Source organism: Cylas formicarius, unplaced genomic scaffold, assembly GCF_029955315.1.
Source record: "Cylas formicarius isolate icCylForm1 unplaced genomic scaffold, icCylForm1.1 PGA_scaffold_3__17_contigs__length_32017465, whole genome shotgun sequence".
NCBI classification, from domain to species: domain Eukaryota; kingdom Metazoa; phylum Arthropoda; class Insecta; order Coleoptera; family Brentidae; genus Cylas; species Cylas formicarius.
In genome coordinates this window covers 16,221,598-16,247,305 of record NW_026844326.1, presented here as the reverse complement: position 1 = coordinate 16,247,305, position 25,708 = coordinate 16,221,598, and the positions used below count along the sequence as shown (strand labels likewise).

Genomic DNA, 25,708 nt, shown 5'->3' with positions numbered 1-25,708 from the left:
GAAGCCGTCGGACTGCAGATAACCCTGCAATTATCCTATATATAATGCGAAAGGTGTTAAACCAAAAAATCGCAATAGAACATTAGACGCAAAACTCTAGTGTTTTGTGACAACACTTCACCGACACTGGAATCTTGACCCGCACTTGCCTGCGTGAATTAAAGAATAATAATAATAAAATGCTTGATTTGAGGTCTCGTATCCAAAGCGTGGTAGTAAATTTAGATAAGCCTCTATACACTGAGGGTAATTACTAGGATTGTGAGCAGCAGTAATGCACTGATTGTTTACAATGCCTTCGTTCAATCTAGGGGTAAATATTTACTTCTGTTTCCGATTTTGGCGGAATTTTGCTGCTACAACAAAATATACGTAGTATCTTTAGAATGAGCTATATGGATAGTTGTAGACTTATTTTGTTTGTGTTTAAAAACTAGGATCTATTTGTTGACTGGATACATAAAATTAAACTTTTACCTGAGAGATGTTACTTCACTTCATAGCTTATCATCTTTATTTCCTTATACTTTAATACTTGTACATAGTTAAAATCAATAATTTTCCTGAAATTATTTGTAGCATGTCTGAGAAAAAGCAAAAAGCACAATTCATAACTCTGTATTGCAGAGGCCTTGATTGAATGAATTCTTTAGGGATAACGATATATCAAATTTAAGATAAAATATTCAACTTATAACGACTTTTAATTCGTATCTTCAGATGACCGATTGGAAATGTTCTGTTTTTTAAGACTTCATTTTATTGTTATGGTTTTTTAAAAATTATTTATTATTATTATTATTATTATAATTAATTAACAACTTGGAATAGCACTAGACAAGTTGAAATTCATAATTTAAGTGCGCAGAGCTTGTCAATTCCTGTTCAGAAGGCGCTGTTTTCGTAGTCCGCTGTGGCTTTAATAAAGAATTGTTGAGGTGTTGTCTTAAGTTAATTCTTAATTATTAATTAAATATTGGTTGTTCCTTGTTTATTAACTCAGAATTTCGAAAATATTCGTTCATTCCTTGAACGTAATGAAATTGATATCTTCTTTTTCCGTAAACAAGTTGGATATATTTTTTGTTATTTTTTAATTGACTCGTTTTTAACAAACTTTTGAAAAATGTGGCTCTCAGCTGGAAAGTGTCGATCCGGAAGTGTTTGTAAATAAAATTGTAAATTTATTATTATATTTATCAATGTATGTCACCGTGATCAGTCTTAACAACAGAATTTTATAAATATTAATAAATGAATTTATCAAAAATACTGTTCGTTCAAAAAATGTCTGCTTCCAAAAGCGAATAAATCCTTTTTTGGTTTGATAGTTGATAATGATAATTGTATTATGCCATAGACAGGGATTTCCGTTGCTTTTCCGACAGGTAATACTATAAATCAAAATAACCAGAATGGTGCAAAAAATGTTTTTAGTTGTTAAAAATATCGATGGGATGGAACCAATATAGAGGCCGCTTTTATAATCAACGGTAAATTCCTTTATTGATATCTTTTTACACTGTAAAGCTGAGACCCTTAAACGTAGCTTAATATCTTAAGTTACGAATACCCTGTTAAAATTTTGTCGACTCCGATTTACCACTATATTTATAGAACAAATATTATTTTATTTTATAACATCACCTGATGCTTCATGGCGGATACGCAATGAGGCAACTTTAGATAAATTATTGCAAGGAATAAGTTCGAACTCCTCTACACTTCTCATATCTTTCGTATCTAAATAATGGTGCAGCAAATTTCAAAAATCAGTATACACGTGAGATATGCTTTTTAAGTATTAATTTGGACATATTGAAATAAAAAGGGAGGTCTCGTTATTTTAGCGTATTAGACTGACCTAATTATTGCAAGACCTTGCATATTGGCTCAACACTACTCCGCAGATCTCTAGCAGCTAAACGAATTTGAGCAATCAATTAGGTGCTGCTATAATCGACTAGCGCGGGGAATGTAGAATAATAGACTTAGAAATTTGAGACCCGTTAGGCAAAAATGATGTTGTTAGAGTCGCGTGAAAGTTATCTAACGGGCGTTTACTGCGAGGATATTACAAATTTTATGACGTCCTTTGTGCGCCGCGCGGCTCTTAACGAGAGTCTCTCGCAATTTTGTCAAGGAAAACGGCGAAGATAAGCCAGTAAGGAAAACGTTGTTTATTGTAACATTTGTATATAGTTAGCGCGGACCAAATGAGGAAAACGGTCGAGTATGATGTTAAGCTAACAAGCGACTACTAAAGTTTATGTCGTGGTCTTATCAACCTTGTTGTACACCATAAGTTGTTATTCAGTATGAAAATCGTTAGTGTTAGTTGAACGGCTTAGATGTATGATACCACAATGTTTAGGAATTAGATCAGGTTGAGTCCAGGCTGTCAAACACAGCAAGAAGAAATTATACAGCGTATAATACCTGTTACATTAAATCCTCTAGAAAAGCGGTCGGCAGCTTTTGTACTTTGATTTTCTAACCTTGTATGCTTTGGCTATTTGTTTCTTCAAGTCTTTGAGGTGCTATAGGCACTCATTATACCTGTAAAATAGACACGAATTCGAGAGGTAGATTTGTTCTCAAACGTTAGTCTAATAAATTGTGAATTAAATCTCGATTTTGTAGTTTTTTATTGAAGAGTATTCTTGTTGTGTCCTGTCAGCAAGATCACTTTTTCCGAATCAAACGGATAACTGTGCTAGATGTATTGAAAGGCAACTCAACTAAAAGCAACGATTGCAATTGCAATAAAGAAGAAAAGTAAAACTTTGGAGGTGGAACAAAAAACGATATTTCTAAAATAATTTATTTTTTTATTCAGTAATTCAGTGAAAAAAAAAATTACTCAGATTTTTTTGAGTGAAATCGTCGTCTTTTGGCAAGAAGCTGCGTTGTCCGGCTGTGTGTTTTTAAGGGCATATCCCGTTTTAACATCCAGCAGTAATAAGCCATGCTCAATCTGCCTTGGTATCGCCATTCCATTTCCTTAATGTCCTGGTAAAATCTTTCTCCCTGATTTTCGACAACTGCTCAAAGACTTTCAGGAACAAAGTTTAAGGGTGAAAACAGGAAATGCACTTTCAAACTCATATTACAACCTAGACGGTGAACAATGCTTCCGTAGTTTTCGTCCTTAGAGTTCCCAAGAAACTCAATCAATTACTTCTTCAAATGAAAGCCAGGCGTTTTTCTCGACATTGGTTATTGTGTTTTGAAAATCCTTGGCTTTGCATAATGCCCAACAAAAATACCTTCTTTCATCTTGGCATCAGATATGGCTGGAAATTTTTCGCACAAATATTTGAAACACTGTCCATTTTTGTCTAGGGCTTTAACTGCTTCATCAAGCCAAATTTGAAATGAGGAGGGGGCAGTAAAACTTTTTTGGGCTCAACTAAGCTATATCTTATTACATTTTTGGTATCAGGTGTAAGGCTTGTTTGAAAGGGCCATTCTCTTTGAGTCCAGTTCTCTTGCCCGGCTATCCTACTCACAAATAAAGCATGGACATTTTGCATAACCTCCCAGTTGTCCTAGGAGCATGCACAGCACTTTAAGGTTACCACAAAGCATCCACTGATGTTCTAGGTAGTTTATTTTTTTCAAAACAACTCCGAAATTTGTAACGCCTTTTAATTTACGCTTATTTGAGTCAATAAACAGGCGTGATCCGTCTTTTATATACGGCACATTTCTTAATTTTAAAACTAAGTCAGGAATATTGTTGCGATACACGAGCGGTCCTTCCTGAGTAAAATATTGACATAACTGTCACGAAGTCTGGCCTCTAAAAATTCGGATGTATCCTTTGGAATGTGCAAATCACTAATTAAATCATTTCATTTGATCTGGCGATATGACGTTTTCTAGTTACTTTGGGGTGGTAGTTATCGGTACATCTGGTCCATGAGGAACTGACCGAATAGTTAAGATTGGGATACACAAGTTGTTTGTTATTTTTTTCTGTTTAATCCTTGAACATTACAAGAACAAAAATAAAAATCGTCGCCCAGGACTTTTCTTGGTCACCAATTTTTACACCAAAATAAGCGTGGTATACATTTTTCACAAAAGTTTGCCTTTGCTTCACTACGTCATAACTACCACAGATAAAACAAAAGTTACTTGGATTGTTCACACAAAATTCTTCTTTCCATATTTATACGTTCTAGAACACTAGAAATACGTAACATCGAAGACAACAGCCGCGAACACAGTAGCACGCCGTCCAAAACTAACCAAACTGCGCATAGACAGGTTACAATGCTGTATTGACTATTTACATGAAAATCATGCCTAACATGAAACAAACATATTCATATCAACATTTTTAAGATATAGAGCGCTATTAAAAATGACGCGATAGAGCAATAATATGGTGATTTTTGGAAAAAGGGTCATCAAAGTCGCAGTAGACCTGTGTTTATATAAAACAAATATATAACCGCAAGCATGGTGTTCGTCAATTTAGTATTTACCTTGTACCCCTCAGGCACACTCTAAGGCATTTTTTCTTGAATGCTACAAAATAGAAAAATCAAGAAAAAGTGAGTGAAAATTCTATTCTTAAAGGTCTGTGCTTTTTAAAAACATTTTATTCAGTTCGCGTCCTCTTGTAATGTAATGCACAAAAAAGACATTGTGTTTGCTTTTTTAAATCAAATTTGCGGACAGGCTCTATGTTTTTTCACAGCGTTCAGCAAAATGGTAATATGGTAATGATAATAATGGTAATAAAGACTTTATCCTTTTTATGTTTAAACCAAAATTTGTAAATCTTCTTCTTTTCATGAGCTTAGCTTCTAGATGTTGCACATGCAGTCCGAACGTTTTAAACACGTTACACAGTTACATACATCAAATGATATGGATAAAAAAAGTGTTAATAAGAAAACGCCAATTATGATGATCAAAAGGGCAAAATCCCAAAATTAGCCAGATAAATTTGGCAACGCTACGGGAATAGAAGGAACCGGGAACTATGAATATTCTAACGCCATTTGTCCGAGATGCGACAGGAGGTTCGCGAGTAGGTCACCCGGTATGGCGGTTTTTGTTTAATTCACCGATAAGATAGGCAAATAAATAACCAGCGAAAAAAAAAAGTCTCGAAAAAGCGTTGGCTCTCCCGTCGATTCGCCATTTTTCACTCGCCAAAGAGCCCCCCGAGAACCAGTTTAACTTGGCAAAATCTCGATGTTATCTATATTTAGACAAATTTTTAACATTATCGGGTTATTGATACTTTTTTGCCGAGGCGGTATACCTTCACCCGTTTCGATTATTATTAGCTCTTCTTTGAAAGTGGTGTTTTGTTTGTTTAGGGTTTGTATACAGAGTGCTTCAAAATTAGCGACAACAATAGTAAACAAGCCTCGGCGCTACGTTATATTATGGTAAAACTAAGTACTTAATCTACGAAATCTAAGAAGTTTAATCTAACTGCGGTTTGGAAAGCTGAAGGTATTAATTAATTTAATAAAATTTATGATTAAAAGCATTACATATTAGTGTAATGTTTATTTCTCAATGTGGCATTTTATGTTACTACCATTCGCCATGTCTAAAAGTTTCAGGTGTGAAATTCGGAATACGTTCTCGGATATTTTGACCTTAACAGCTTAGGTATTAGCGAATTGTTTATAGTAACATGATGATTGTTACTCTCTATATGAGGTCAGTAAATTTAGCAAATAGGGGCAATACGCAAATTCTATAGTACGCCAGCGTATGGAGTGACATTTTAGAAATCATTTGGTCAGCTTAAGATTTCTTAAATATGATGCAAAACAGTTATTAGGCAAATACGCACTTCAAAACAAAAGCAAAGTTTATTTTTGATACCAACAAATTATTAATTTCTTTAACCAAGTTTCAATGGATGGTTTCGTAAAATACATATTTTAATATGATGCGCTAACTTTTGAAAATATATATGCGTCCATTTTGTTGCTTGAATTAGAACAATTGCGAAACTCGTATCTAAATCTCCATAATGAAACAGGAAAGAACGTGCCCTTTGCAGGGTATGCAACACTAGTACTCACTACTATTTGCAAATCTTCTGAATTCAATCTGTGTCGGTTGTGTATAAATCAAACTCGCTGACGTTTCGCTCAACTGAAAACGAGCACCTAGCATTAGACTAGAAACCTAGCACCTAGTGATATTTAACCAAAGATATAAAAAAATTAAACATTGACAGTTTTTTATGTATACAATTATTTATTATCCACTAAGCTAATATCTAGCAGTACCAACATAAACTACGGATTGTAAAATCCATTATTAGATAAAAATATTGTTCGATTCTTCCCAAAATTTAACATACTTTGACTACAGTTGTCAATGATTTTATTCGATTCCAAATCGTCTGCTGTTTCTCAATTAAGTCAAGTGTGCGAAGATCATTTTTCTCAAACAAAAAGGCACAAAGTGAGGATTGTTTCTGAAATTTATTATTAGCACGTCACATTACTGAATTGAAAAAATGCTACTCAATGGCGAACAGGTTTTGTATGTCGAAGGATTTCAAATTTTCTAATACCTTCTAATATCGTCATATGTATTTTTTTTCTTTCTGGGATTTGGCTTTTTTTGTACTGACTTGGTAGTGTTTTATAATTTTGGTATATCTTTATTGAAGTTGGTAATTATAGGGAAGATATATTTTACCATAACATGTAGGGACGCAAGCAGATGATGATTGATATTTTCTGCTTGTGCGAATTATTGTTATTAATTGACATTCCTTATATACATTAAATACACAGGCAACATATAATAAACAGAAAGTAAAAAGAAAAGTTAAAACATCTCAGCTTTACACAGAGCCATCCAAAGTACTGCGAAACGTGGTTGCTGTACAGTGTTTACTCCCAAAATGCCACTGTGTATCTGGTAAAATTTTGTGTGTATTGGCAATAGTATACGTTTGCTGATATAGCATCTTCTGCAACACTTTGATCAACAGTGGAAGACTGATTGGGCGCAAATCATTGTATTCGTCTGACGTATCAGGTTTGAGGAGTAACTGGACAAAAGAATAACGGACATCAGCAGTGATACCACCTGAAACACGGAGTGCGTTGACGTCAAATGTATTTATATAAAAATTTTGACAGTGGGGACGTCATATTCCTTAGAATTTCCGAATTTGCAATTTGATAAGCGTCCTGTTTCTAAATATTAATTAATTAAATATCTATTAAAAATAATTTTGTACTGTTTAATGTTTAGCTTAAGTTTTTTTAGAATAAATTGGAATCTTTGACATTTCCAAGCGAAGAACGTGACTGCCCGAAAGTCAAAAAATTAATTTTGGATTTAATGTCTTGGGTCGATATCTATAAAGTCAAAGTTTAACGCTTCTCTGTCCAAAATTTATCAATAAACGGGAGCGACTTATTGTATTGTTATTATGACGGCTGCTGTCTGCTTCGATATACTGTCGTAAAAAACTTACATCGCCATCGCCAGTATGTGCGGGAAACAGTTGATCGTTTTTAGACAACGAGGTGTTCCAAGAAATACTGTAAAACGAAACCATTAACACCAGCTTTTAGACACGCAAAGCTGACGACTACTGTCGCGAGATGATCACTTTAGCCGACGTAATTAGAAGCAATGTTTTTGAAGTCGTTAATAAGTCCCATCCTTCCGGATTTTAATTTGCCAGTAACGCGAATTAATTTTTTTTCATTTGTGCGGAATATACTGCTCGATATAAAATAATTTCTGCATAAGTGAACTCGGGCACGGCCGATCGATTAGTTGCAGATTGTTATTAGCGTTAACGATATTTAAAAAATGGACGAGATTACGGTCGATTAACATCGATAATTATATTTATAAAAAAAAATGGAAAATGGATCGGCGCGCGGGGTCGTTGGGGGCAATTATGCGAAAGAGAATTCGCGTTTGTTGTGCGGCTGTTCGTTACCTGACTGATAATTAACGTACTGATGACATCGATGAAAGTACAGTTTTTTGCGGAACTACATAGAAGTCGTGTGTTAATTAACGCAACAATTGTTTAAAAAAAGTAATCACTACTTATAGTAAATTTAGTTAATTTTCTTTAATTACGTACTATTTTCGTGACAGAGAACTTGAGAATTCATATGCAACAGCAGTCAAGATCAAGACTTTACTTTTTCTTTAAACGGTTGTTAATATGCGTTATCATCAAGACATATAGATAAGGATATAGATTGAGTATGGACATCTATTATCTCTACAGTTTCTGAGATCTGAATGATCGGAGTAGAATTTGTGACACACATAGAGATTATATTACTTACACAGATAAATACAGATCACTCTTGTCGTATGTATTCGTTTAATCACTACCTACTAGAAGTGACTACTAAGTGAAAAAAGGGGTGGTATCTGCTTGGAAACATCAATCTATAATCTATAATAATACAATAATAAAAGCTGTACACTTGCTTACGTTTCTACTAATTTCTGCAGTAATATGTTTAATGATATGTTCAAAATGAAAACAACAGAGGAGGAAATTCCAATTTGTCTCCTAACCTGCTGCGCACGACTAGGTGGGGAACTGTCCAATCTCGCCATGAGATGATTCGGAATGGCTTTGGTTATCAGAGCAGGAGGGCCCTGCAGATAGAATAGGAATAGGGAAAATGTCAATGTGGAGAAAATATAATAAAAGACATTTTTTTTTAAATTAATTTATTTTTTCTTCTCTCGTCTGTAAAATGTCTAATTACACACCGATCTAACTTGCGGGAAGCGCCACCTTGCCACTTTAGTGTCGTTTTCCACATACCTGAGCCACTTCGGACATTTGCGGGATATTACCGCAGGGGTTTGGGAGCAATCGGGTGTTTTCGGAGATATTTTCCACGTTTTGAATTGGGCCAGTGTATGTATTCGTGTTGTTTTGCGAAAATGAACCCGAAAATCAACGGTCGTCGAAAAAGTATAGTATACCAACACGTTCGGTGAACTTTTTAAGTTACTTGTTTATTAAACACTCGCTCCGCTCGTGTCAAAGAAGCTCGTAAGTCAAATGCCGTTTATTAAAATCTAAATTTGATGTACTTGTTGAGATTTCGGGTAATTTATGAAGATATTGCATTGTGTAGTTGTACTTTTATTTTTGTAAATATAGGTTCACTGGTGGGTATAAAATGAAGAAAGTTGACACTGTCGACGTTTTTATCCTAAGGTATAGTTGCAAATTGGAAATAATTATAAAACTACTACAACAATCGAAAAATATATCACATCAGCTTAATCCCGACTAAAATACGAGATCGTTTTTGATTTAGGTCAAACCGCATTTCGCCTTATCAAAACATTTTAACGATGTCAGGTGAAAAATATCGGTACTTATTTTTCGCGTATATTTTTATCTGGAATCTTTGTATTTGTCGTTCCACATCGGCCGTATTCATAGATTGTCCTTGTCATATTTAACGTCCATCCATTATCATTAAATTACCATAATTAAATAACCACTTGGTAACATTCTTGATATCCGGCCATTCCGAATGGGAGGCAGTTTCGCCGGCGGCGATTCAGCTCGCCATCAGCAGAAACGTGTGTGTTTTGCGTTCGCGAAACGTATTCATATAACACTCCAAGTTGCCGTTCAGCATCGCCTAGAATTACGCACGCCGCTTCCACCAGGTTTGCACCAACGGTTCGTTCAGATTTTATGCCATTCCGTTGCCGTTGCATAATATACTATTTTAGACGAAAAGTACTGAAACTTTCTATGTAATATACATTATAACTATTTTGGCGCTTTATTTATTATTTTTTAGAAAATTTTGCTGTATTTTCTGTATCGATGTACAGAAAATAATTATCTCTCTTTCAACCGTTTTACATAAGAATCAGCAATTTAGTTCACGGCTTGGCAATAGGCTGGTGTATCATATTATGTCATGAGATTTAAGCTATCGACTACAGGATACAATGAAAAGAATGACCCATTCCTGATTTAGCAGTGTTATAACATAACATATTTACTTTGAACCCTTCAAAGCAAAAAACTAGCAACTTTAAGCAAACATTTTTACAACAAACTATTTTAGTCGTAAGCCATGGCGATATATTTTGGCAATTGAATGGATTTATTACTATAACAAACAAGATTAGGGTGAGTTTCTTCTATTGAACAGAGCTTTTTTTGAAAATTTACACTCGACAGTCCAAATAATTCTTTCTAACTTTTAAGTTTCGATCCTCTTCATATTTTATCAAAATTTGTTGGGCCGAAGAAACTGCAGTGTCCTCAAATTATATTTATCTTGTTTTCTTATTGATGAAATTTATAGTATTGAATATTGATTATCGAATTAATTGCGTGTTCTTGCTGTAGCCTTACTGCAAAAATTGCATTATTCTAGGTTTTTGCTTTTATCTTCAAAACGGTTCAAAATAGTAACGGTATGCTTTAATACTTATAGATCAATAACGTTCGAAACGTTCTTTTTTGATTGCCTTAATAAAAACTTGTGGTTTTATTGAAAATTCACGTTTAAATTTACAATTACATATTTTGCAAAACGTACATGGCTTTGTAGACACCCTGTATACGAAAAAATAAATCTAAATTAATATAATACGGCATTCCATGAAAACAAACGTAACGTAAACAAAATTTTAGGTTTTTAGCCAAATTGGTTAAAAACTATACACGCAATGCTGCGATGTCCGAAATTTTTTAAAAATATAAATCCCTTATGGCCACCTAATTTTAAAATGCCTATCCTTTGCCATTCTCCATATACTTATTTCTACTTTGGTTATTTCAGATAGGATCACAGACGACAAAATTGTCAGTTGGTGCCATAAATAACATTTTATAATAATTTTTCATTTCATTTAAAATATTCTCCAAGTTTATGAAGTGCTGTACCTATTCTATCTTTGTTGTTGATTTTAGATTAAAGGCTTTGAAGGCTTTTAATTTATTTTTTTTTTAATAATATTTTTCTCTTTTATGGCTTTTGGTTGAGCTTTTATAGACGTGATGACCCTCTGCTATCAGTTCGATAGCTGGCGAGATGCCGTCTCGGAAAAAATAGTATTTTAGAAAAGTATTTGTTTAGGACATTCAAATATCCTTCGACCATATTACATTTCCAGCTCCGATGCTATCTGGACAGATCGTGTTTTGGTGCCGCGGTGAAACTAAGCCTAAATGGAAATCAATATAAATCAGTTTTCAGGTCAGCAGAAGTAAAAATCTTTAAATTGATATCCATGACGTAATTGTAATGCCGTTTTTTTCGTATTTCTTTTTCTTCTCTTCTACCGATGGTGGAAACCCACTCTTTTAAGAGAAACCAGAAATTTCTAATGATTCTAGTTTTATGAGAAAATAATATAAGGATTACTGCTCTAAGGTTACCTAATCAGCTCAAAGTTCTGTATTTTCGTCTTTCGCTTTATTATAGACTATATATAGTTCATAATATAATATTTTATTACTCAAAATATGATGTCGATGCCAGTGCCTTTTTCACTAAACGCAAGTCCCGTCGTACTGGTCTGATAATATAACTTTTGCTGCCACCAGTTGTGAGAAACAAGTCTTTGTAAATTTCTTTGATTAGGTTCTAAAATATGTGGTTACAGTCCTTGTGTTTTCCAAAAAATTGCTGCAATTGCTTATATATAGAACAGATGCACAAATATCCCACTTCAGCATGTTGCACAACGAACAGAGATCATCCTATTTTTTGAGGTTTGAGATATTTCCTATATAGATATTAATTTGATATTTGAAGTTTACAAAATCCGGGAGTGGTAGCATTGTTGAATTTAAAGTGATCTAAATTGAGATGTAAGTTTCATTTGTTGTTATATTTATATCATACTCAAAACAGTTTTCCTGAATCACACCAAGAAACCTGTGGTAGTCGCTTTAGAGTATGGAGGCTTGATGTCCACATTTCCAGATCCCAATTCCTCAACCGGACTAACCAATTATGCTTGGCAGACACGTTGGGGTCGGCAACTGGATTTGACGGTTAAGACAAATTCTAATAAGCCTTTGGCTTTCGGTATTTTGATTAAATAATTTAAAGTAGATTTAAAAACGAAATATGAGAGGCGGATTGATTCGGTCTCAATTATTTCTTATAATTAAAATAAAACTGTTTTTGTAACATCGTTTCTGAAGATTTAAGCTACAATTAAAAAATTATCCAAGCCGAGTCAGCAGTGAACGAGAAAATTAATTTCAGTAATTCTCCCAAATTTGAACGTTTTTTCCTGATACCCGTAAATAAATATCGAATCCATGAGCGTAGATAAAATTGTCGGCATTAAACTGTCACACAAATCTCGGCAGTTACGAACGACGCGTCGCCGTACTTATGGGTACTTCCCCATTTTGAATTTCAAATCAGCTAAATGCAAAGTGACATTTTACTTGTAATTCATGTAAGTTGTCGAAGCCATTGTGATGCCGCACGTACGCTGCGGTTCCGATTTAAATTCTAACGCTGTACGGGCAAGTCGTCGCATTCTTCTTTCATAAGCATCACAATTTTATGGTAATTTTTTCGAGCAGAGCACCGCGAGGATCTTCGATGCGTGAAAACACCGTCCGCTTTTGCGATAATGTTTGCACTGATAAGCGGAAATCGAGTCCATCTTATAGTTTAAACTCCGATCATAAGATATACCGTAATTTTTGAATTATGGATCGATTTTGATGCAATTTTGAATTACTTAAGAGGATTTGCAAGTTTTAATTTTAATCAGCTACGAGATTACTGGCGTCAGTAGCTTCCGTGAGAACCTTTCCATTGTAAAGTTTGTGCCGAACTATACCCTATTTTTCAACGTCTTTTTTTTTCATAAATTGTTCTTACGATTGCCATGTGTTCTGAATAATACTTTAACTCAAAGCATTACCAGAAAAGAAAAAGCCGGTTGGGTTAGTTTAGGATAGTTGTTGGTGCATTAAATCCGAAGCAAAGTGCACCAACCACAAATCTTTTGATGATTGGTGGTATTCTTTCGTATATAGCATGTCTCTTCCCTGATAGAACAGAATTATAGGTAAAACCTCAGTATCCAGCATTCTTCATGGGTGTCAATCAATGTTTTAGGCGTCTTAACTTTGTCTTACTGATCCTCTATTCTCTCTTTCTTTCAGCCCTGAGTGCAATTGTGATTTGTGGTTTTTTCGACCCATGCCCTGAAGCATCTGACCAACAAAGATAGCTCACCACTTTGTGTTGGTCCTTAATTCATTTCACCACGTCTGGGATTAGTTTTATGATCCGCTGCGTAATTTACATCACCAAAAAAACCAAGACCTGCTTTAGGCGTTAGGCTTATCAAGAAATGTTCTCAAAAAATCGTATTCATGATTTTCATCAGATAAACTTTGTCAGCCCTCCCTGCTTTTTGTTTTAAATTACATGTTCTGAAAAGTTAAAAGATCTTTACTTATTTCCGTAGATCTAAGATTGGCAGTCTACAAATACTTCTATTAACTTGTAGCTGCATTTGCGCTACGCGCACTGAAATTCAATTTGATTTTATCAGCTGGATAAATAATTTCGTTGTTTATTTAGAGATAATGGCGAACACTTAGAGTCGAACCCTTGCTTCGAACACCTTAAAAATTTACGAAGGTAAAACGGCCGATAATCTACAAGACAAATTTACATAAACCTATGCAGAGCTAAGGGAAACATTTACAGAAAGAAAGTTTTTCGCGCCGAGTTCGCCATATGTAATAAATTTCGACCCGTATGTATACGTTTACATGTTTGGAGACGGCTCCGTGCTTTTATCTTAATAAGAGCTCGGTCGTACTGCTATTTGCTCAACATACATTTGTCATAAATACAGACTCTACGCGTTATTGCTGCAGTACCAGCTTTTATCTAACGAGTGGAACGTTCGAATGGATATTTTCAATAAATATGCTAATTTGAGAGCGTCAATCGCAGTTCAAATGGTAATTTTTGGTTTGTTTTTGTCGTTCTATTTCCTATGTTCCTTTAAATATACCAAGTATTTCATTTTTAAGCCCATCTGCAGCATATTTGGAGGGTTGAAAATCACGAAGTCTTTAAATATCCTTTAATCCTTAAAGTGCTATTTTAAAATCATAAAACAGGTTTTTAGTATTTTGATACGTTTTAGAAATTTTAAAATTTAGCCCTTGCTTATATCTCCGTCTTCTTGTCTATTTAAAGTTAAAATTAAAACTTAAGAAAAAAATAGATCAAATCAATAAAACATCCTCTATCATTGTAACTATGGGTAGTAAGTATTTGTTGTTTAGAATTCAGTAAATGTTTGTTTACAATGAACCACCCAATACATTCATGCTAATATATAAACTAAAGTTTTGTTGTTGACCTTTCAGTCGAAGATGCTGTTTATCTGACTGCAATTCTATAACATTTTGCAATATTTAGGTTAGCGATGAGCGACACTAATGAGAATAAATTTCGCAACAAAACAATGCGATAGCATTGCAATTAAAGTTTGTTTTTTATTAACACATAAAAACCAGCCGTTAGTCATTGATTCTGAGATTCACGACAATCGTGATTCGGCTTCAAATACTCGATAATTATTTCTACCTATTGGGTAATGTTAACAATAATGTTATTGATGCTGGGAGATAAAAAATCGGTACGAAATCATCAATGAATAATTTTTTTCCCTCATAAAATGTTTTGATACTTTAGCGAAGAGAATAATTACCATTTTTGCAAGTTTTGATATTTGAAATTCAAAAATGTCTATACTTAACCACTTATACGACAGAAACCTTGTTTGAATACTAATACTAATATGAAGTTTATAAATATATCCATATCCATAATTTGTTCTTTTTCAAAAAATGAAACGTTGTGTTTACAGTCTAAAAATGGCTTTTCCTCGATCTCTCTAATACGAAATATTTTTTGCTTTTATTTTCTTAGACTTGTTTAGTGTTGAATGCGAGCATTTTTATAACAGTTGAAGATCCATTTTTCTCCTCTTTGTCGTTGTATGTTGCAGAATAAAAAAAAATCGTAGTAGACTCAAATACGTGATAGATGTAAAAATGGACTATATAAAGTGTGTCCCACTTAAGAACTGTACACCCTTGTGAAATCTTTGTTAATAAAAAAAAATTGTTGGACAGATCTCTTTTTTGAAAATTGAAAATGGACAACACATTCGTGTTCCGGACTATCTAAAAGTAATAATATTATAAATAATAAATATTGTATACCTTGTAAATAAGATCTTACAAATTTTAATTATTATTTAAAAAATACTTTTTAAGGGACATTTATTTTTTAGAATCATCTTAAAATAACAGCATTAATAAATCTTTGTCTTCGAAAGATATAATGCAAAACAAAATTAAAACATAAATTAGCGAGTGAATTTGACTGTCGAATATTCGCTTCTCCATGGCAAACTTGGTTTTACAAAGGAAACATTAAGCCGACATCAATCAGTTTTGTAATTTCTGTCATTTTCGTTATTAGATTTGAATGAAAAATGGTTTTTAATTAAAAAATACAGCGTTGAAAAGTCCTCTTTAATTATATTTAATTTTAAGAAAATCGTTAGTGTCTTTCAGTGAAATATATCCAACAAAAACTCAATTAACAACTCAACTAAAACAGCCTCTTTTAACTCAACTTCGTCGTTAAACCGCCGTCCACGTAAGTCCTTTTTCAAATATCCAAACAAATAATTGTCGCTGGGGGCCATATCTGGACTATAGGGAGGATGATCTATCTGTTGGAACCCACATTCTAAAATGGCAGCTTGTGCAACACCAGCAGTGTGGATAGGTGCATTATCATGCAAAAGACGCACGCCTCTGGTCAGTTTTCCTCGACGTTTTACACGTATGCAGTCTCGCAATTTATGTAATAAGGTTGTGTTATATTTTCCATTGACAGTGGTATTAGTTTCTTCAAAATCTATCCAAAGAATTCCTTCACAATCCCAAAAGATCGTGGCCATCACCTTTTTTGTTGACTGGCAGACTCTGAATTTTCTTGGAGGTGCTTCATCCTTACGGACGCCACTCCATTGATTCTTTTTTCGATATAGGGTCATAATAGAGAATCATAGTTTCATATCCCGTCACAGAGTTCCAAAAATGACCGCGCACACTCGACACGGCGTTGTTTTTGAATAGAAGGTAGAAGGTTTTTAGGAACCCATTTTGCACTAACCTTATGCATACCTAAATGATCATGTAGGATTCGACGAACACTTGTATCAGAAAGCTTAGTAATTTCTGAGATTTCCTTGACCTTTAAACGTCGATTACTCAATACCACCTCTTCCACAATCGCAACAATTTCTTCCGTTACGACCTCCACTGGTCGACCAGTTTTTGAATTATCTTCAAGGGACTCCTGCCCTATTCGAAAACGTTTTGCCAATTTATTCACTACAGAATACGAAGGAGAATTTTGGCCGTACACACCATCCAGCCTTTCTTTAATAATTTTTGGTGCTAACGCTTCTTTTGTCAAAAACTTTATGACTGCTCTATACTCAATATGCATTATGTGCGATATTTTTTGAATGTTTGAAATGCCGTCAATAAAAAACTATTTGACGCAAGACTTCAATTTTTTTTCGCAACCTACTAAGATATATATTTAAAAGAAGACAAAGTTTGATCGTGATACTGGAGCTGCATCTATGTCAGTCCGGGAAATTTTGGCGCTAACCCCGTAATGCTTAAGCAAGGCGCCCACGATATTTCGAGCACCATGTATTCGAACTTCATGGAAATTAGTACATGATCATAACAAAAAACAACGTCCTGCAAGAACACCTTTATGTAGACGGAGAATTAGAGCGGGATGCAAAATATAATTATCTGGGTACAAATATCATCTGTACCTTCGATTACTGTTCCGAAATCAAGATCCGTATAGAGAGAACACGTGCAGCATTTGTCAAAATGAAAAAGATGCTCTATAGCCGCGACGTGAGCCTAGAACTTAGAGTACGCATGCTGAGGTTCCATGTATTCCCAGTGCTGTACTATGGCGTAGAAACTTGGACCCTTAACAGAGTGTACGAAAGAAAAATAGAGGCATTTGAGATGTGGACCTATAGGAGAATGCACAGAATATAGTGGATGGAGCACACGACCAACGCAGAAGTGCTTATCAGGATGAACAACGAGTTAGAGATGCGGGGTCTAAAGTATGAGCTGCTTCACTTGATAATCCAGGGAAAGATTGTGGGCAGAAGATCAATTGGAAGAAGAAGAATATCATGGCTGCGGAATCTGCGAGAATGGTTTAACATGTTTTCTGCAGATCTTTTCAAAGCAGCGGTTTCCAAGGTCAGGAATCCTCCGGGGTGGAGAAGCGACATGAAGAAGAAGAAGGTTTTATGTAGTCCTGATTAAGAATTCGTTTACACTTTATTCTTAAATAAATCCCTAATCCCCCACAAAGAACGATATTTCAAACACCCAGTTAAGCGGGACACACCGTATGAAAGTGTTTCAAAATTTCGTTTTGAAAAGACTAATATCGAATAATAAGAGCAAAAAAATGTACGCACTAAAGGAAGTAACTATTTTACTTAGTAACAATGTGGTCCTTTTCGGTTATTGACTTTGTGTCCCGAAATGAGCGAAAATATTTCCACTATGTGGTTGCGTTCCGTTCAAATTTTGGTAAACATAGCTCAGAGAACAACTTCTTTCGCCGGTTCGCGGATTCGAGAAACAGGTTAAAGGTGACCTTTGAAGGAATTAACGTTTATCGTGCGATCCTTGATTTGCCAAGCGCCAGCAAATTAAAGGCGAACGCGACGAATAAATTTGAATGTTTAAAATTCTCTCGGAATGTGTCATCGAATATTATTTTCAGTCGTTAAAAACGGTCTTCTAATAAAAATCGATTATCAATTTTTTTAGACGTAATGGCGGAATACCCGACTGTTGTTTCTAATTTCGGACGTTGAGTGTAAAATTTTGCGGCCGGTTAAAATCCCATACATGAATTTGCATAAGCAATTAGCAATTATGTAGATTTTTTATGACTCGCGGGCCGAAAAACTCGTCTGCCTAAAATATTTTTGTCCCCAATGTCACGAAAGGTCGGTCACTCGTGGCAGTCTGGCGGTGGGCCGCTTCCATTATCTTCAATTTGCACCAACTTCCATGAAGCGCGAATTACTTTATTGAAACCTAACTTTTTTTTTTAAATTTATATTTCATACCAGATTATAATATAATGGGTTATGTAAACTTGAAAATACTATACAGAGAGAAATTTTTCTCTGAGCTGATTTAAAATTAATTACAAGAATAAAATTACGTTCACAGTAAATACGTTTCTGTTGAGACAAAATTGATTATATTTTTACTTTAATTGTCTTAACTAAAATATTTAATTCCGTAATCAACAACTTTGTTAATCATATTCTTATTGCGCCAATAAAGTTTTGCTGAAATTTTCCACAAACCGACATTAACAAAATATATATTATATAATATATTCCCTGATTTAAAAAAATCTTAACTTCATATACGTTTAGTATTAACTGGAATACATAATTATTATTATGTTACCATAATAAATAATCTCTAATTCACGGAAGCATGATTTTTTTGACGCCAGTAACCGTTTTTTTTTTGACATTTCGACGGGAACAGGCGCTGACACGCACATCGCCATTTGTATGTGGATAATAGATAAATTATTATCTGGGTAGGAAAATATCTTGTTCCGGTGTTTCAAGGTATGTAGAAATTAAATTATTTAATATGTAATTGATCAGGTAAAGGTAGGTACGTTGTTTCTATTGATGAAAATAAGTTTAAAGTATGGGTGATTTTACACATCTGCCCAGATAGAAGAAGCTATAAGTGTAAAAAGAGAGAAAGTAAGAAAATATGGCATAACATTTCACCCCTTTACCATTGTAGAAGTTCCCACAGTCACTAAGGTTGCTCTTACTCTCGCAAATTAACATCTCTCGATATTGTAGTTTTAGTATATTTTGCCGAAATTGTAAAATTACTGAGTCGCAATTCACTGGTGTCCTATCCAAATGATTCGAGTACCGACAAGTAGCTACACGAAGAAACCGACCCGAAGATAGCAAATTTGATTTTGCCAAAACGTCGACTTTCGCCACATTTCGTTCAATTAAATATTGTTCGCTAGTTGCAAATTTTACATTGCTTGAAATAAATATTTCATTTTTGTTACTTTAACGAAAATTTCTCGCAAATAAGTAATAATTGTACCTAGTATAAACGGTATATATTCTTGCAATAAATAAGATAGAATTGTAATAATACAAATATATTTGTTGTAATAGTGTACGATTTATCCTGGCAAATAGAATTTTCATGCAACAAACATATTTTATTTGAGATACGAATTAAAAAAGATAATTCCCTGAATTCGATATTTAATTGTTCGATACGAATTAAATTATTTAATTAGAACAAATGTGCTTTATTGTCAAGTATGGTATGTTCATTGATATAAGAAAGTGACCAATTGCTTTAGAATGGGATTATCCAAGGGTAGTCACTAACATACAATGCAACAAGATTATTACCTAAAGTTTCGGAATTTAAATTCAGGTAAAATTACGGTCTGTAATCTTGTTGCATTGTATGTTAATGACCACCCTTGGATAATCGCACTCAAAAGCAATTGGTTACTTTCTTATATCTATGAACAGACTATACTAATTCTTTTTCTATAAGCACTATGTAAATCTAAAAATTTTAAATACCATAATTTGTGACATGAAGTTAAAAAAATCTATAATGTTGCTAGATCAGAGTTAGTTGAGGTTAGGAACTAAATAGGTTGTCAAGTGATAGAATGTTGCTGTTATCCTTTGACATTTGTTTAGTAAAAACTTGGAAAATTTTAACCACACTCTACACGCTACACTCTTGAACATCGATTTTTAATTGGCAAAATTTACTATTAAAATGGTGAAAATTTTGCACCTTGGAGCAAGTTAGCAAAATTGGAGCAGCTTTTCCTCTTAATCAGGCTCCTTTTGAGACCCCTGTGCTTAATTCAATTTCAATTCAAAACTCGTTTCTCACGGTTGGTATTGTTGGTGTCGGAGTGTCTGTAGTAATAAAAGCATAGCCGATGTACAGCATTGTTCTGAGAATGAGCCTGGAACATCCACTCATCGACCTTCGCAGTAATTGAGCATCATCACCATTATAGCGTTCAATTCATTCAAGATATTTTTTTAAAATATCTCGCGCACCCTGTATGATAGAGGAAACCTGAGACTGATCTTATTATCCCAGGTTTCATAGTTTTTCATTTACGGCTAGTAATTTACCCACTAAAACGGGAATTTTCAAGTTCTTATTGATTTTTGTTGCCCATAATCGACACACCCTGTGCATAATTCAAAAAATGCATAGTTATGGTCCCGGATCTCCAGAATTTGCTAGTGCACAAATTTTGCCGATCGGGAAACAGTTTTCGAGGTTTTTTTTTCTGGAAGCCAAAATATCAAAAAAAAAAAACTCAAAAATTAAAAAGAATACTTCCCGGGATTTAAGTGAGTTCTGTTTCAACAGTTGAAATACCGGTGCGGTTTTCTACCTTTTTGTCGAATCTGAAGTCGATATCTGCAAATTTAAAACGCCTGTTAATTTTTAGATATTCCACTGAATATGTTGAACACCATGTACAATAGGTCCTGTTTATGTGGGCTTTATTCTTATGTAGAAGAAACTTATAGCCTATTTTCATTATTATGGGAACCCATTTTTCAGGTTTTTTGAATATGCGGCTCACCCTGCACATTTTTGAAAAATTGTCAGGAATTGAAATATATGGAGCCGGATCTTCTGCGGCTTGTCGTTCAAGAATTTTTTCAAGATTTTTTTCGGTCGCGTTTGTTTTCGAGAAATGAGTTTTTTCTTGGACCCTTGCAGACGCAGTTTTTATTTTTTTTAGATACTTCCCGACCCCACAGCCCCCTAATTTCACAAGGTTCCGTTAGGGAGCCAAATGCTATTTACTTGCCAAAACTGAAGTCGATATTTTTAAAGTTTGGACATTTATCGTGTTTTCAAATATCTTGCGCACCTGGTGGACTGTAAAAAACGAGCAAAATTTGAGTAGCCTAGTGCAAACGGAGAACGGAGAACGGAGAAACAAAAAAATTTTTTTTTCGACGCTGATCCGTTCTGTAGCAACGGCGGTCCCGTAGGACCTACTGTTACCGAGATCTGGAAAAAAATTATTAGCGCGTATATTTTCGAAAAATTCGATTTCATCGATGTTTCAAATATTTTATTGTCCATTGACCAGTCAATAGACCGAAGTAATTTTTAAAATACAATGAAATTTATATTTACTTATTTATATTTATTTAGATCGTGCGTTACGTCGCCGTCTCGTCGTTCTGAGAACCAAATGGAGTCGATATTTTTGTTGGGATTCACCGAATCGCTAAGTACACAAACGCATAATAATCTATTATAAAATACATATTATTATTAAACAATTTACTTCGTAACCTCAAATTTGCCCACCTTTTATCACAAGATCTGGAAAAAATAAGAATACAATTGTTGAAGTCTGTTGATTTGTTGTTCTTGCCACCTGTTTTAGGTTCAGGTGAGCGTCAGCATTAGAGCTGCACTATAGGCTGTTTCAAGTTAATTTCAAAAAACCGAACTGCCCTTCCGCTATGAAAAAGGGTTCATTTTCAGAGTTTCTTATATATTTGGTGTCGAGGAATTCAGAACACACACACAAGGAATCGAGAATCTCAGATAGTAGAGTAAATATAAGTACATATATTTAGGAAATATAAAAACAATTAAATTTTCAACTCTGAAACATTATTTCCCATATTCAAAGAAACATCAGCTTCCGGGGCATCCGCCGATTTGACGAGATCGGCTTCAGCTGAGACTTGATAGCTCAAATCTGATCCCGGTTACCGCATAGGTATTCGATTCCTCGTTGAAAGGACCTTTTGGAAGTAACCATCAACATCACGTTCACACACGTTCACATCTACGAGTTTCAACTGCTTCAGAAATTGAGGAACCTCCCCTCAGCTCAACTGCTGTTGTTTTCGCGCAAGTAGTGGGACTAAGTTCTTCCTGGCCGAGTCGTTTTTGCCTATTGCCCTTTTAAGATTGATGTAGTGCTGGTTGATAGCGATGACATCAATGAGGTATTATTAATCTACACCTTTTTGGAATAGACTATAAGCATAGATTGGGTACACAGAATATTTTCAAATATTGAATAGAGTTGGATGTACGTGCAGCAAACAATGGCTTTAAACAATCCCGAACGGGCCGGCATTTAAGAATCAAATATATTTAAATATTTAAACAAGTGACAAGACTAACTACGGACGGGCACAAACAACCAAAGCGATAGTATTCCTTTTTCTAGTAAACGGAAGTACGCGCTTTGAATATTTTGAAATACCTCAAACGGAAAATTCCAATGCCTATCTTTGCATGCACCATATTCCTATATACAGAGTATTTCCACGCCCGCCACAAATCTGTATGCCGACCATTATCCGTTGCGCTCATTCGATTGTTTGTTTTATAATTAGACCTTACAAAGCCGTGCGTATTCTTATGATAATGAAGACAAACATTGTCGGGCACGTGTCGACCAAAACAGGGTGCGTTCTTGTGCAGCGGAAGCGCGTGCGTTCAGATTCAGAACGCTAACAGTTCGGCGAGTGTTACTTTATGAGCGCCTAAAAGGCTCCAAATGGAAGTTTTATGTGAAAACACACAAGCTACTTGGAATTGACACATCAGCCAAATTATTGCGTTTGACAATTGAAACGGTTGTTGTTGGATTTGTTCTCACAGCCAATCTCGAGCACGTTTATGGCTGCTTCTAGACTATTGGCAAAGCGTCGATATGAATTTCTGATAGATTCAATTGCTCTAACCGTAAATTCTCATTTACTACTAATTAAATAGGTATTGTTTGCCTGTGCAGGGCACTATATTAGTTCCTTTACTTGTTAGTGATATACAAATGACATGTTAGAACTAAAAACTATTGGTAAGATAGTAGGTTTCACTGATGACACTGCAGATGCTTAGAAAGAATAAAAAACTACGGCCAAAAAAGATTTCAAAATCATAAATTCCTGGTTTCAAATAAATAAATAATTAAATAAAACGTTTGCCAAATTTTCATCTTTTAAAAATAAACGACACAGAGTTTCAGAAACAGAATCAATTAAATACTTAGGAGTTACTATAGATAGGTACATGAAATGGGATTTACAAATAAAAAAATTGTATTAGACCAAATCTTGGAGTTACTAAATTTAGATATCTTAAGGAATTTAAAAAAAATCAACTAAGATTGCTTTTTCCCTTTTTCTCTTTTGGTATACTCCCGTCTATGGGGAGTAGCTTAGTCACATTTTAATTCCTTGAGTAAATGATTCTTGAAAATAATATATGTTAAAAAAAAGAAACTACCCCACGGACCCAATTTTCCAAGAAACAAAAATATGGAATATTTACCAGCTTTATTGCTTGGAGATATCAAAAATGTTTACAAAGGAAAAATTGATTGTGAAAAAGAGAATAAAAAGTGATCCAAGATGTTAGTTAAGCTCTGAAGAAGTTCGACACGATGATTGGCGAAACGTCAGCAAGTTCAATTCATATACATTATATTTAAAGTATTTATTTAGTTGAAATTATTAACTAATTTAAATAGTATTTAAATTATTTAGTTTTAATATTGTATAATTATTTGTACTTAAAATATTTCCGGACGCAGGAGGAATCTAGGAGTTTTGTAAATAGTATTATAATAGCCTGTGGAAGTTTCTTTTGAAAAACTTGAATTTAACTTAAAATTTTGTCAGATAGAGAATTTGTTACAATTTAATCAAATTTTGTTATTATCAGTGTAATAGTTGTTAGGTTATAATATTCAGTCAATTCACAGGCATGATTATGCCCTTTTGATTTTCTCTGTGATTATTTACCATACTATTTTGAATTGAATTTTTTTATTTTAGTCGCACACGACTATTCGAAGTCATTTTCTTATCAATTCGGCGTGATGTAAATGATGTAACGCTCCCTTTATATATATTTGTGTGTCTTGACTACCAGTAACTCTATTAGTATCCTTCAACCCTCTTTAGAGCTAATCGACTTTACGTTAGCTCTTTGTGACTTATCTTGACTGCCTTGAGTTCTATTTTTCGCAAATTTAATTTGAACCTGAAATTATTTAAGTGCAGTACGCTGTATGTTATGCAGTCATGGATGAACGTTCTTAGTTCACACATTCACTTTTGATTGTTTCAGATATTACCATCCGGACATCCCTAAATAATGGAAACTACGAAACTCGAAAGATTTACGTTTACCTAAATCCAACGTAGTAGGTATTATGTTCGACGGTTTGATTACGCGATTAACCAGCCCCTCGTCTCGAAGGCGGCACACCTATCATTGTTCGGACGTCCACTCGGACCCTGAAGATGGGGAGCCGGTTACGCCGAGGAAGCCTCGCCTTTTGGAACGCAGAAAGAAAGGTCGAAGGGGAGAAGTTGGTCTTAGGCAGGCGCGAAGTTTGGGGAGGCTTGACGGACTTAAAGAGGTAAGTTTTTTTTCGTAGTTGTATTAAGTTTCTTTCAAAAATAGCAATCTGATATTTGCGAATCATTTCTATACAAATCTCTTTGGGGAATAAATTAAAACAGACCTAATTGCAAGGTAGAGGATCAAAAAGTTTTTTTTTTTTAATACTATTTGCAAATCTTATGCGTCATCATGTTGACTTCTTCAGAGCTTAACTGAAACTGGTTCGCATTTTACTTTGTACCTGCTTATATATTGGGGGCGGAGCTAAAGGAGTGTACGTGTACATTGTCTCGTTTAACCGATTTATATATTGATTTCTATGGATTCTCGGATTTTTTTCGTGATTGTATTCGGCAACTGCTGATGACATTATTAGTCGTAGTCTTAAGACTTTTTCATGTTCTTTTAGCGTACCGTATCGTTTGGTTTGGGATGGCTTTCTTCTCAAAAGCTTCCATAAATAAATATAGCTTACCTCATTATGTTCATAAATTTCACCGTTTGAAGAAAAATATATTCCAGGCAACCAATTCTCGGATTTTAATAAGGACTTTTGTAAAGAGAGACTCTACGTCGAAACTAACCAAAATATCGTTTGATTGTAATGGTTTGTGATTCTTAGGGAGTCCGTAGAAACGATAAATTTTAGAGTCGTCAAGGGTTTTAGTACAGAAGAAGCTTTAGTAGCAGATTTAAAGTTGCTTTCCATAGACGACGTAGGATCTTTTTTAAGTTGACTATAAGATGCGTCTGATGGATTTTGAATTTTTCTTGATATTCAGTTGTGTTTATGACTACTGTAGCATTTCCTTTATCTGCTTTTAGAATTACTAGGTCGGGATTAGATTTTAGAGCGATACGTCCGAACTTTGGAATATTAGATTTAGGAAGTTTGCATTTTTGCGGTTTCAAATAGAGTTTCATTAGCTATTTGAGATGACCCTTTGTTTAGGATATATTCGACATTTGAAGTGATTTGCTCTTTTGTCAAGAACTGATTTGCAGATACATTTTTGCCTTGATAGATGCATTTTTGTATGTCTTTTCCTATACCTGCGGTCGTTTGGTTTTACACAATCT

The 25,708-nt window shown here is 34.4% G+C and overlaps 1 protein-coding gene and 1 long non-coding RNA gene across 2 annotated transcripts in view; one reads left to right on the top strand and one right to left on the bottom strand.

Moving 5' to 3' along the window:
* Nucleotides 1–7,612, bottom strand: part of LOC132700064 (uncharacterized) — a 61,397-nt gene extending 53,785 nt beyond the window's left edge. The window contains exon 1 of the long non-coding RNA XR_009618596.1: nt 7,484–7,612. This is a non-coding gene — a long non-coding RNA (uncharacterized LOC132700064). The remainder of the gene's footprint in view (nt 1–7,483) is intronic.
* LOC132700060 (rho GTPase-activating protein 20-like) overlaps nt 1–25,708 on the top strand; it is a 280,908-nt gene that overhangs the window by 43,681 nt on the left and 211,519 nt on the right. The window contains exon 2 of the mRNA XM_060667172.1: nt 24,350–24,644. Coding sequence (XP_060523155.1) covers nt 24,435–24,644 — 210 coding nt within the window. The 5' untranslated portion in view covers nt 24,350–24,434. The remainder of the gene's footprint in view (nt 1–24,349; nt 24,645–25,708) is intronic.